This window comes from Salmo salar, chromosome ssa02 (genome assembly GCF_905237065.1).
Source record: "Salmo salar chromosome ssa02, Ssal_v3.1, whole genome shotgun sequence".
NCBI lineage: Eukaryota > Metazoa > Chordata > Actinopteri > Salmoniformes > Salmonidae > Salmo > Salmo salar.
The window spans coordinates 52,682,932-52,697,421 of NC_059443.1; the positions used below are offsets into that span (position 1 = coordinate 52,682,932).

At 43.6% G+C, this 14,490-nt stretch overlaps 1 protein-coding gene across 2 annotated transcripts; it reads left to right on the forward strand.

Moving 5' to 3' along the window:
* Positions 1 to 2,312: 2,312 nt before the first annotated feature.
* On the forward strand, positions 2,313 to 13,604 carry LOC106585904 (SERTA domain-containing protein 2). 2 transcript variants are annotated; one of them, XM_014172650.2, is made up of 2 exons: positions 2,313 to 3,349; positions 11,136 to 13,604. In XM_014172650.2, exon 2 carries the CDS (start codon positions 11,140 to 11,142, stop codon positions 12,208 to 12,210), a length of 1,071 nt encoding a protein of 356 aa, XP_014028125.1. In that variant the 5' UTR covers positions 2,313 to 3,349; positions 11,136 to 11,139; the 3' UTR covers positions 12,211 to 13,604. The 2 variants fall into 2 exon arrangements, with proteins under 2 accessions (XP_014028125.1, XP_014028119.1); XM_014172644.2 differs by lacking the exon at positions 2,313 to 3,349 and adding an exon at positions 3,453 to 4,182.
* The last annotated feature ends 886 nt before the right edge of the window (positions 13,605 to 14,490 follow it).

The window sequence follows — 14,490 nt, forward strand, 5'->3', positions numbered from 1 at the left end:
TTGTCAAAACATTTAATTTCCCCAGCAAACTAAAAAATTTGCATTACAATATTGCACTGGCTAATACCAAGATGTCTAACGTTGAATAGCTTGGATGCCTTACATAGTTGTGGTTGCTCACTCACAGCAAGACTCCTTGACAAGAGAATGCTCCCAAGAATAAGCTTTGACTATTTCTCTCAATTACATGTTATCATTATTATTCTGCCTGAAAGCTGCCACCACACAAAATGGGTTTTGTTCTATATGCTAGCTTAGGATATTTAGCGCAGCAAATTCCAACATCCATAGATTTTTTTTGTTTTATTTTAGACAATTATGTATGTCTGGTCTGTGCATAGGGGTAGCCTGGGCAGACACTAGTTGGAGCTATGGATCTCCACTATAGTCTGGGCTTAATGTGCCAAGCCGGGAATTCACTCGTGTCCCCTGGCGACCGATTCGTACTAAAAACATTCTCCATTCTGGCTGCAAAGGCTTCGATTTCCTCCTTAACTCGATTTAATGGCTAGAAGGCGTGACATTTTTTCAATGTGCATACTTTCTTCATGAAACACAATTTTCCACAACCATACAAGAGTGGCTAAATGCCAATGTTGCCAACTTAGCGACTTTGTCGCTATATTTAGCGGGTATTCAGGCCCCTCTAGCGCCACTTTTTCAAAAAAGCGACTAGCGACAAATCTAGTGACTTTTTCTGGTGTCATTGAGACTGACGTGAAAGCACGTATCGTTCTTACTCTTCTCAACGAGCAGCGGGTGCTGCCGAGGGCCACACCCCTGTCCCAAAGCACTCACAGGCGGCCCAGTCCTTGTGCAGCAGTCCCTCCCAGCTGCAGTCAGAACAGGAGATGTTCACCCCTCCGTGTCCAGACTGCAAATGAATCGCGCACGCGGGAAGCCCTGGCTGATCCCGCCCTGACTTACATTAAAAAAAATGTTTTTACCTGAATTAGGGCCAGACTAGTTACCATAATTTTCTCACATTGCCATTGACAGTTTTTTCTATTGTCTCTTTTTGGTCCATTTAGATTGTTCATGTAGATTGTATACAAAAAAATGTTAAACGTTATGGTTAAAAATATTCATGTTTTACTGTGACTTGTTGTAGGCTCCTAAGTGGACCATAAGGTTAAAAACCAAAACAAATTAAGAAAAAATAAATAAATAAATCTAAGTGACTCCGCCGGAGTGTCTCTTTTGGGTCACTTTTGCCAGTCCCAAGCCCGGATAAAGGAGGAGGGTTGGAATTGCGACAAAAAAAAACAAGAATCGACAGAAGAAATGTAATTTGTAGTTCTAAACATATTTAGGGTGTTTTTTACTCCCTTTTTGTCTCTCCCACGACATTATTCCTCTCTACTACAGCGTCCATCACAATTACATGCACATGGTCAATTATGCAAATTAGGCCATGACGTCATTTAGCGACTTTTAGGACAGCCAATAGCTACTTTCCTTACTGAGGAGTTTGGCAACACTGCTAAATGCTAGTCCCAGATGTTGCATATCGCATTCAGCTAATCAGGTTGCAGCAATCTGTTTTCTTACACCTACCTAACCTAACTAATGTACCTAGCAAGCTAACGTAGCTAGCTAGCTAGAGGTACCCATAGCTAGCTAGTTTTATAGTTTGGTCATTCATTCCAATAAATTCCCCAAAATATATTTATGGAGTTTTATTGGGTCCTCACTACAAGAATAAGCCAATTTTCAAACGCTAAAATCAGTGTCATCTATATATATTTTTTTTTGAAAGCTAATTTAATAATTTTGTCTGACATGCCGAAAATGCAGTCGTGTGGATTACATTTGACACTTCGCGGCCACTGGAGTGTGACTACAGTTTGCGTTGAATTGTGGTTCATATCAACCTCACAAGTGATCAAAGTACTTCACTTGCTACGTCGAGCTAAATCGATGGCCGAGTGGGCAACGTCGTTAGTGAATTAGACCTGCATCCGGTTTCGACGTGGATTCCCCAAGGGAAAGTGGCTACCCAGATGCCTGAGGAGGTAAAAATATAGTGTTTGGAATGCAGCCCTGGTCTGATAGTTTCGAAATAAAAGTTGTACACACAGAACATAGTTTTAAATTACATGTATTGGATTTCTTGGCATGAACTCGTTTACAGAACATTGTTCACAGTTTTAATACAACATGTTAAACATTTGTGAAGTGAAATTATAAAGTTAAAACGAGATTTAGAGTAGAATACATGTTTTACCACCGATGCAATATGCAATTTAGTTAGGTATGTGGGTGTGGTGGTAAGTGTCATAGTAGTCAGCAGCACGACCCGGTGGGCTTGAGACAGGCAAAGCCAGGAGGAATCATCAGGCCAGGGTGTCCTCAGGCATAGAGAAAGAGAGAAATAGGGTGATTAGTAAGAGCATTCGGATCTAATTTGTTATTTTATCATTATTAATTACACCTTTCAGATTGCACACATGAACATATAATTTAATAAACCTGTAAACGAAACTATCATTACGTTAATTGCATATTGCATCTGTGTACAAAAATACATTCTACTCAATCAAATTGTAACTTTATAATTTCACTTCATAGACGGAATAATGTTCAGTGAACGATTTAATGCCAACAAATCCAATACGTCATTTAAAACTATGTTCAGTTAGCACAACTTTTATTTTGAAACTATCCTTGTTTCTTTTACGCTGCTATGTTAGGGGTGGAAAAAACAGACTGCTTCAACCTGATTGGCTGAATGTGATACGCTACATAGCCACTTTAGCATGGCGGTGGGAAATGGTGTTTCAAAAAGAAAGTACGCATATTTTCCCCGTTTTTGTAGCCTTGACATTGAATCGTGTTAAGGAGGATATCGCAGCCTCTGCAGCCTGGATAGAGAATGTTTTAAGCACAGACCGTTTTCACCGGGGGACACTATAGTGTATTACCGGCTGGGCACATTAAGCCCAGACGATAGTGGAGATCCATAGCGCCCACTAGTGGCTTCCCAAGCTACATGGGGGCGAGGCGTGTGCCACCGTACCAGTCAACACTGTCAGTTCAGAGCGTAATTTCACTTTACGTCATTCCTAGCCAGTGTAGTTGTAGGTCTATCGGCGGAGAAAAAAATAGCTCCGGCAGTGCCTGTCCTGCTGTTCAGTGAACGGTAGTTGTCTGTGACTAGACTCATCGGTCTCCTCGACAGCTCGCCATTGTGTAGAGCTCCACGGCTATTTTGGAGAACCGCGGCGCGGAAATGAAAGTATAGACGGCGAGGAGTTCGATGTCTGGTGTTCCTCGTTGTAGATCCTCTGTTCTTGGCGTCAATTTGACCCCGATGCAGGATTTGAAACCCTTGCTGGAACTACATGTGGTAAGTTTGACTGCGTTGCATTCACCAATGTTAGGATTATTTAAACACGCTTCAACATGGAATAATTATGCTTTGATTTACGTATAAATGAATTATTGGCCGTTATTTACCTGTTTGCCATTCTCTTTTTAAAAAAAAAAAGCATTTTTGTCGCATTTTGTTGCTGTGTCTTGAGTCTGGAGAGAGAAAGCACCTCGGTCTGAGTGGCTTTTTTTTGTTACATTTAGCTACTTGTCTGTTATAGTGTTGCATGTGGAAGGAGGCCCTAATGCTCGAAACGGGAACGTAATATTGTTTTTAAGTCTCCAGTTCAGTGAAGAGCCGACTGAGTACTTTGTGGCAGGTGGCGGTGAGCAGGCTATGGCGCCCCCATCACAGCCATAGGGGCTATCTGTGGCGTATGCCTTTGGAGGTCAAGGGCAGCTGTTGTGACAGCTACAGTAATACGTCAGTGACAGTTCATACAGTGAATTGATCCAACACGCGTTTTGTCATGACAGAGAACCCAAAACCATTCAATTTAGATGTATCAATAAATACAATCGTTGTTAGGTTAGTCACCCATACGATTTCCCGCAGTCTTAGTGCTCCGGTAGTGGGAATGTCTGAATAATGTTTTTCTGACATTTTGAAAGAGCAAGTGACACCCACGCGTGACTTAGTTTCGTTTCAAATGCTAGAGCCATGTCATTACCAACAGTGATCATAGGGCCTTGGCTACAAAACAACTTTTTGGTGGCATGTAGGGAGTGGGAGGAGGGACTTCACACCAATATAACTTTGTTCACTGAAAACGTTGTCGTTCATGTGGGTCCCAGTACAATTGCTACTTTGTAAGTACAGGAGCGTTATGTAACGTTGCATATTTTTATTTTACATTTGAGACTTGCCGGTAGCTTTGTTGTGACTCTTCAGATATTGATTTGGTCATCACATTGTAGTTGTTGTTTGAGTGACTCATTGTCACCTTTTGACAGGAATGTGATGAGCGATAGTTTCTGGAAGCTAAACCAGTAGTTTAGAAAATAGAAGCCATACATGCCTTTTCAAACTGTTTAGGCTAAAAGTTAATGAGTACGCCATACTTACAGACTTGACTGGGGGAATGGGGCCTCTGAATTAATCTGATACAGCCCTCTGGCTTTGTTTTACTGTTTTTTTGTTTTTTTTAAAGCTTTTAACTACTGCTGTGAAGACTTCCAAATAGTTTAGCACTGGTTCAGAGATGTGGGAGGCAAAAAGGGCTAGTTCTGGCTGCTGCCTTGTAGGAACCTAACAGTGCAAAGTGTTATTTGCATTTCGTCTGTAGGGCCGAGTGACAGGGAAATATGGATGTTTTTGTTGTTGTAGAGTTCCGTTGCATGCATTGGAAACGATTGTCGTCTCAGAGGCCTAATGCAACAATTTGATTTAATAATGACAAAGATTTTAACGTGTGCATGAATTGCCCATAAAAACACCAACGAATTGGAGTGAGGCATTAATAAAATATGAAAAAGAATAGTAAGAAATCCACCAAAGGGCTACCAACATGCAACGATCAACCACAAGGAATCTGCACAGATTTGCAAGTAGGCACACAGTCCACACTACTAGACTCAGCATTCCATCTCCGTGACTAAAGTCCACCTTTGCTTCCTTGACTCTGTCTGCTCTGGTTTCCAGTAAACACTATTCGTTCCTCTTTTTCTTTTTCTTCTACTATGCGAGCAGGAGGGCTGAAGTTCACCTAAATATTTCAGCAAATTGGCTCTGAAATCCCCCTCTTGGTGATCAATCAAAATAACTCTCCGTAACTCTGCATCTCTTCCAAACAAGCTTAGGTCTGTCCAAAATGGCACCCTATTCCCTGTATAGTCAGATTATTTTGACCAAGGCCCTAGTCTAAAGTAGTGCACTATATAGAGTGCCGTTTCAGACGCAGTTGGAGTCTCTTCCGAACAAGCCCATTAAATCAGTGCTACAAGAATCCACTTGCCTGCTGGAGAAACCAAGGCAAACAATCCTAATGCCAGGCCAGCCCGGCTTCTGAGTGTGGTTTCTCGCATGACCAGAGCCCAACAGTGAACCTTGTCTTTCAACCTGGCATAAAATTATTATCTTCCAGGAACCTTTTGGGCAAAATTGAGGCCGCGAATGCTTGCATTACAAATATGAATGTTTAACTTCTACTGCAATCTTGAAGGACTTGGAAGTCTGACAGAACTTTTTAAAGAAATAGTGTGGGAAATAGAATGATTAGGCTTGTTGATGAATGAGGGTTGCAATCTCCGGTGCAGGCTGCACTGTGCCATTGAGAAAGGTGCAGGATCTGGAATTGCTCTTCCAGCCTAAGTGTGCACGGCAGAGTTTGTATTAGAAATCGGTGTACAACCGAGACCTTCCGCAAGATGACGATGCCTGCTGAGTATGTAAGGCATGCAGCTGCCTGCTACCACCCCCCCCAAAAAAAGGTAATAATCCAATGACATTTTGACCTTGTCCCAGATGGGGCTCTACAAATCCCTGGCACTTCATGGAAGCACACACTGAAATAACATTACTGAATAATTATCAATAACATGTGGACGGATTCTGGGTCCTATTCACTAGGAAGCAAACGGGGAGGGATTGCTTGAGCTTGTCCAATAAGAAAGTCCTGTTTTAGTAATTTTTTCTCCAGTTAAAGCACGTTGTGCTACGGTGTGCGCTAATGAATACGACCCTGGTGTATCGGAACACAGAGCTCTTGGGAGAACCAAGAAGTTCATGTTGGGACATGAGTTTGAAGTGGTCATGTGCTCAAGGGGTGGACATTGGGACGAGGCAATCTGAGTGTAATCTGAGTGCCATCGCTGTAAGCCTGCTGTGAGTATGGAGTGAAAGAAAGCCTTCTGTGTGGCTGGAATGCTGTTGTAATCAGACACTTTTGTGTTGTTTTTGTTAAAGGAAGGTGTGTTCCTATATTGCTGCTGCTCTTTTTTTCCTCTTCTCTCTCTCAACTCTCCCTTTTACCTTCCTTTCCTCTGTCTTTCTCTTTGTCACCCCTGTCTTTCCCTCTCTGCCAAAATCCCCTATCAGTCTTCTCTATTCTGTCTCTCTCTCTCTCTGCATCTCTCAACCGTCTTCAGACAGTGTCAGCAGATGGCAGCGTCGAAGGGCCCCACGTGTGAAAGGAATAAGTGAACGGAATAGGGGGCGGATGAATCATTTTATTGAGTGGGGGAGGTATGTGGAGGCATAGTATTTGCAGCGAGGGAACTACTACAAAATGTAGCCTAGCTACATCAAAGTAGTGCACTAGTGAATAAGGGGCCATTTTGGATGCACTCCATGTGTGCACTGCGTGCACACACACACACACACACACACACACACACACACACACACACACACACACACCAAGTTGCTCTCTCACCTCCACTTCCATATCCAAGCACCAGCTGCAATAGTGATGGCAGCCTGAGTGGAGAAACATGTTGGTTCTTTCTTTCCTCCCTTGCTTGTCCCTCCTCCCTACCTCATCCATACCTCCTCCCTCTCTCTCCCTGGATTCCCAGCTGACTGTATTCGTCATGGTAACAGGCGAGTGTGGAGCTATCCCCAGCCACGCGCATGCACTTCCCTCACACACGCCCTGGGGGGGTTTGGTGTGTTCAGAGTCCAAGTTGGCGTGTGTGGCTCTAAGCAAAGCTGACACACTAAATCCCTCTCTCTTTCTCACACACAAACCCTCTCTCTTTCTCACACACAAACTCACTCTCTCTCTCACTCACTCACTCACTCACTCACTCACTCACTCACTCACTCACTCACTCACTCACTCACTCACTCACTCACTCACTCACTCACTCACACACACAGCAATGATCTCTACAAGAACCCGGTTTGGAAATGGGATAGTGAATCTCTTTCCCTCTGGCTTTCATCAAGGTAGCACACGTTACACAACGGACTGAAAGGGGCGAGTCTCTCGCAGGCTGTGTGCAGTAGTTTATGTAGCAGGGTAGAGTTACACGTACCAGTGAGACAATGCACTGCAGGAGAGGTGTGCTCTGTGCTCCATCTTAGGTGACAGTTTGGGAGGCATTCTCGTGTGGGCAGTTCCCAAACTAGGTCCCTGATATGAAAATGGGGCCGTGGGAGAACTTCCCAAATCCTGAAAAAAAAAAAAATCAGAATTAAAAAAATATGTGTGTGTGTGTGTGTGTGTGTGTTGTCTTTATCTCGATCATTGTAATGTAGTTTACCTTTAAAAACCTAAATGAAAAAATTATTCAAATCCAAAAGATAAAATTCAACCAGATAGCGTTGCACTTGAATCATTCCATGGTGAATGGCTAGGCACGCCACTCTATGAAACCACACACTACTGCAGACTTTGATATTACCGGCCGCAATTGAAATGGTGAAAAGAGTGTGTGAGGGCTGAGATGACCATGCATTGACTTTTTCTGTTCGCTGTACATGTAGTGGGATGTCATTCATAAGGACATATTGTTCTGTCTCATGATTCCCGAGCATGAAACGTCACAGGGCGTGTTAAGTGTGCTGCGTGGCTATATTGACGAAAAACAGGTTCCATGGGATTGAATGATGGACTTTTGCATAGATGGGGGCGCCATCTATGGAGGGCAGGCCTCTGTACTCTAGTGCCGAGGCCTGCCCTCTGCCGTATAGACGCATTGTATGATACACCGAGAGCAACTGGCGGCAAAAGAGCTGAGCACAGAAATCAGAGATGTACTGCAGCAGGTTGATTATAAAATACATCAAACCACATTCACTGCGCACACGCCTGTTCACTTAACTGTGGCGATATGAGATCAGAGCATGACAACGTTCTATTTCACATTGAGGCTTGGCTATTGAGGGGGAGTGTTGGAAAGATTTTTTTCGCATTGAGAGAGGAACTGTTGTCATTCACAGTGGATGTAAAAGAAAACAGACTTGGTTGACTTTCTGTGTAATGAAATGAGTGTCTCCTTGTCGTAACAGACTTATTTGGGAAACTGAACACAAGCATGCAGGGGAAATACAAAAACATTCTACATATCAGTGGATTCAGAGAGAACTATTATTATTGGAGAGCGAGGGGGAACAAAAAAAATGTGTGGAAACTGTATTTGAACGGTCATCCGTCTCAGAATACCAGCTCGGGAACACGGGGCCTCTTTCTAGAGCTCCGACTGTCTGACCTGAAGATCACTGACGTCATGATTTTGCCTCCATATTTCTCAGAGTTCCCAGTTGTCTTGAAAGCACCATCAGCGCTCTCGACTGGATTAAAATCAAATGTCGGTCCAGGTTGGCTGTGACAGCAGCGATGAGGTGGTGTTGAGAAGATTCATTATGTCAGACAAATGATCAATTGACTGACATGGCCCCAAATAAAAAGTTAACATTGGATATGAATTACAACAACAAACAATTCCCATGGTTGAGGTCCTCAAAATGGGGCCATGGGCCAAAAAAGTTTGGTAACCCCTGGCCTAGTGTGTATGATACAGAGGTACTATCTTTCCCTCGTTGGTTTCTGACCTCATTCTGTTTCTCATCTCAGAAAGACAAGCTGACGATATATAAGGGAGGTGAGTGAATGAGTTGGAATGGATATGAGGACAGAAACTACACCGCGATGATAATTATCTATACATTTTACTCCTTTCCTACATAGTTTGCAATAGGTAGGACAGGGGGCCCAGTTGTGTTGTGCTGTGTGTCTGAAAATGTCTAATGAAATTAGACAATCCCACAGGTGAAGAAGCCGGATGTGGAGGTCCTGGGCTAGCGTGGTTACACGTGATCGTGAAGCCAGTTGGACGTACTGATTATCTTGGCAAAGGAGAAATGGTCACTAACAGGGATGTAAACAAATTTGAGCGAAATAAGCTTTTTTTTGCGTATGGAAAATTTCGGGGATATTTTATTTTCGCTCATGAAACATGGGACCGAGACTTTTTACATGTTGCGTTTTTATATTTTTGTTATGTATGTAAGAGGGAGAGATATCTATCTATCTCTTACATACATACTGAACAAAAATATAAAACGCAACATGTAAAGTCTTGGTCCCATGTTTCATGAGCGGAAATAAAATATCCCTGACCATTTCTCCTTTGCCAAGATAATCTGTGTGTGTGTATATACAGTTGAAGTCGGAAGTTTACATACACTTAGGTTGAAGTCATTAAAAACTAGTTTTTCAACCACTCCACAAATTTCTTGTCAAAGGCCTACCTTCAAACTCAGTGCCTCTTTGCTTGACATCATGGGAAAATCAAAAGAAATCAGCCAAGATTGTACTTTTTGGTGAAATGTCCTCTGGTCTGATGAAACAAAAATAGAACTGTTTGGTCATAATGACCATGGTTATGTTTGGAGGAAAAATGGGGAGGCTTGCAAGCCGAAGAACACCATCCCAACCGTGAAGCACGGGGGTGGCAGCATCATGTTGTGGGGATGCTTTGCTGCAGGAGGGACTGGTGCACTTCACAAAATAGATGGCATCATGAGGGAGGAAAATGATGTGGATATATTGAAGCAACATCTAAAGACATCAGTCAGGAAGTTAAAGCTTGGTCGCAAATGGGTCTTCCAAATGGACAATGACCCCAAGCATACTTCCAAAGTTGTGGCAAAATGGCTTAAGGACAACAAAGGCAAGGTATTGGAGTGGCCATCACAAAGCCCTGACTGCAATCCTATACAAAATTTGTGGGCAGAACTGAAAAAGCGTGTGTGAGCAAGGAGGCCTACAAACCTGACTGTTACACCAGCTCGGTCAGGAGGAATGGGCCAAAATTCACAAAACTTATTGTGGGAAGGTTGTGGAAGGCTACCCGAAACGTTTAAAGGCAATGCTACCAAATATGAATTGAGTGTATGTAAACTTCTCACGCACTGGGAATGTGATGAAAGAAATCAAAGCTGAAATAAATCATTCTCTACTATTATTCAACCAGTAAACTTCCGACTTCAAGTATGTATGTATGTATGTATGTATAGTATGTATGTATGTATGTATGTATGTAAAAAAAAAAAAAAAAAAAAAAAGCCCACGTGACCATTTTGAGCGTAAATCGATAAAACAGCAGGGCCATTTCTGCCTGTTTTCTATGCTGTGTCCGGGCAGGAAGTCAGTTTCCTGTGCTGACACGTCTGTTAGCGCCGTATTCTGATTGAGTCAGGTGGTTCAGTTGGGAACTTGCTTGTGTCCCAAATGGCACCCTATTCCCTATTTATAGTGTAGTACTTTTGACTAGGGCCCATAGAGCTCTGGTCAAAAGTAGTGCACTACATAAGGAATGGGGTGCCATTTGGGACTCTTACCCTTTGTCAGAGCTTGCTGCCACCCACCTAGTCAGCTGACGCCGCCTCACATGCTAGCTGGTCAGCTGACACCAAAACCCCCTCCTGCCCCCCCACCCCATACACTGACGCTGAGCGTGTGTTCGCTGCTTGCTCGTTTCATTTCTTGTCACTGTTTGCGAGGAAGCCCCCCTGCTTCCAGGAAGCTCGTGTTGTAGTTTGAGTGAGAAGTGGATTTTTTCCACTTGTTATATTGCTGATAAAACTATGAACGAGGGCTTTTCCTCTCACAGATGTTTGTTCATTTTAAACACTCATATCACATACACATACAAGTGTAACTGTGATCTCTGACTTCGTTTTGATGTGGTGTGTCTCCCAGCAGTCTCTTTCACACAGCTGTCTCTCACTGACTACTACTCACTCTTTCACATATGAAGTAAAAGCAACCATATATATTTTTCTCCTGACACCTTGTTTCTGGTCTCTCCCACAGATATATGTTGGGTAACGGCGTGAAGCGCAAACTGGATGAGGACGGCCTGGAGGAGGGCAAGGCGCTCCTCACATCAGCGGCCGGCGCAGCAGGCAGCCACTCAAGGGTTAACTACACGCTGCAGCGCCAGACGGTGCTAAACATCTCCTTGATGAAGCTGTATGGGCCGCCGCGGACGCCCGCCACCGAGCCAGCCCTTCAGCGCCGCGTGCTCATCAACAACGTCATCCGCCGCATCCACCACGAGTTCAAAGAGGAAGGCGGTGCGGGGCTGCGCGCACACTTCTTCGCCGTCCCGCCGCCGGCGCCGAACATCACCGAGGACGAGAGCTACCACGAAGCTCCGACATCTGCGTTCGGCGGCGTCCTCTCCCCGCCCCTCTCGCCACTGTCGTCGCTGGACTCTGGTTTGACCCCGGCCTCGCTCCTGGACGATGACCCGCCACTGTTCTTCGCCTTGCCGCCGTCCTCACCCCACCCCTTGGGTCACCACCCTGTCTCGCTGAGACCGTCAGAGCCTGTCTCGCCTCCTGCCAAGGACAGCTTCTCCTCAGCTTTGGAGGAGATCGAGGAGCTGTGCCCCATCGCGGTGACAACCTCTACTACCTCCTCCCTACCTTTGTCTCCTCCACCTTCACCCCAGCCCCCACCCTCTCTACCAGCAGGGATGGACATGAAAGAGGAAGGGAGGACATACAGCCCGAAGGACAAGGAGTCGCTCTTGCTGGACGAAAGCCAGGCTGCAAAAAATGTGTTGGCAGACCCTCCCGGCACCCCCGCAGACATATCGCCCTCCTCCGGGGGCTTCCTCACTGACTTTGCCCTGGACGACATTCTATTCACGGACATCGACACCTCCATGTATGACTTTAACCTCCCCTGCGGCGCCTCTTCAATACCGCCGAACTTGGGGGTGTCCAAAACGACCCCCATGGTCACTGCGGACGACCTGGTCAAGACTCTGTCCAGTTACAGTGGGGGAGGGGCGGGCTCTCCCCCTCTGGCCCAAAACCAGCCCTTCAAAATGGACCTGGCTGAGCTCGACCACATTATGGAAGTCCTGGTGGGGTCTTGACTGACATCGGGGTCGTGTTCAATAGGCACAAAAAGGAAGAAAACTGAATGAAACGGCAAGTCGCTTGTCCAATAAGAAATGCTCATTTACATTTTCCGTTTTGCTACGGTGTGCCCTTAATGAACACAACAAACCGGATAAAAAGTGCCGTAGGCGGCGAAATATTAAACTTATTTTTTCTTTTTTTTCAATGTCCGGAAATTGTAAGAGAGACTTCACCAGAGACGTTTTAACTACACTGTGCATGCGTTGTGCTCGCCTTTCCAAAATGGAAACAAAATGTTGAATATACTGTATGGAATGCATTGATTTGATTGCAATTTGAGTGCCTTTTGTCTGTACTATTACCCTGTTCCTTGATTTCTATTGCTTTTTTTGTCTTTTTTTTTGTCAACACAGCCATACATTTTTTTTTCTCTACTCCAAATGCAAAGATATATCTTTTTGCATACAGCACCATGGGTATACACTGATGCGTCCAAATTGAGGGTACTTTAAAAATATTTTGTATATGGACAGCTTATCAATGTTATTGAATTTTTCATAGGCCTCATTCAAGTTTTTTTGTCTACTATATTTTAATGTATTATTCATAATTTGTTAGTTGAATATCATACTGCTGTGTATGAGCTTTCAACTCTATTTGTAGACGGACTATGTTTCCTTTTCCTGTATGGCATGTTTTGAATTTGCTCAATTGATCTGACTCAAAAGGATATCAAGTGAAATACAAGGGTAACCTTGCAAGGTCTTTTAGTTCAGTTCAAACACAATTGCAGACATCAAGAAATATTTTGAAAATAATTTGAACTAAGTGATTATGAAGTTATTTATTATTATTTTCAGGTGTACACATATTTATTCTAACATGACACTAACATTTGGGTTGTACAGAACATGCAGTCAAATTCTGCCAAGAAATGCTGTGTAATATATTTGACCCTTGTTTTGTTTTTCAGGGAAGTGAATGGCGGTAGTGTGTTGGGCTATGTCTCTGGTGTTTGGCAATCGATCAGTCGGGAAACAGTTAGCCAACAACTTTGTCAGTGATGACTTTATTAATCCAAAGCCTTTAAAACAAAGCATTTCTCATCAGTCAGTGGCAAAAAAATGTATGCTGCTTACTATTCTTTGCATTATTGTTTATTATTCTTATTAAAAAAAAATGGAAGCAAATGTGGTCATTTCCAGTCATCTCGCCGATTTTTAAGTTGACCTGTTTTCAAGAACGGCTGTATTTTAACACTGACCTTGAATCTGTGCCTTGTTCTATGCAATATGTATTAATTGGTCTGAAATATCTGATTTATTTTTATGTATAAATGTGCATACGATTTCAATGCAGTTATACTTTTGTAGATTTATTTTATACAATAAATGAAACGTCAACAATTCTCAGCCTGTTCATATGTCCCATTTGAATTAATACTCACTCTGTAACCCTCAAACTCAACTCTGGACCTCATATCCAGTTCCACTGCTTTTTTTTTCATTGTTCCCCTCTAATTAGGGAGTGACTTAGATCTGGGACACCAGATGTGTGTAATTAATGATCAGGTAGAACAGAACCAGCAGGCTCTGGACCTCGTAAGATAAGAGTTGAATACCTTTGCTCTAAAATGTGCCCATGACTACTAGTGGCCTGTGCTGATATGCCACAGTCTGGCTACCCTCCATTGTCAGGTTATACTATCAAAGGTACTCTGAGGTAATTTCCTGTTTGGAGTTGATAAAGGGCCTGGCTAGTCTGCACTCTTTGGTTCAAGACTTCTGGATGCCATGGGAGAATCTCAATTGCATTTCCTTAGGGTTTTCTCATTTGGGCAAAAGTCTGTCCTCTGTAACCCGGAAACCGATGTGGTGGTGTGGTTCGAGTGTGTGATATCAATGTATCCCACAACAGAAGCGTTATCTGCCACAACCACTTTGAATCAGCTGTTGATTGTCGGAGTAGAAAATCATGCACGTTTAAAAACTATGCTATTGTTTTATCAATAAAATGACACGCGAGTTAAGGACCATCTAATTTCAAACAAGCACATTTCTGTCGACGCTACCTCATTACTTTTGAAAATGTCAAAAGGAGGTGAGAAGACACAGGAATTGAGCAAAGGCCCTTGACTCCTGTCCTTTTCGAAACCCCTTTGAGGAGGTGAGGGGGTTGGACCTGGTTGTTTGTTCTGCTCCTCCACATCAAACCGGATTGAACCGATGTGGGACCCAAGTCGCTTTGACGGACCTTTTTGATTTCTTTAATATACTTGCCATCACCCCAGGTGG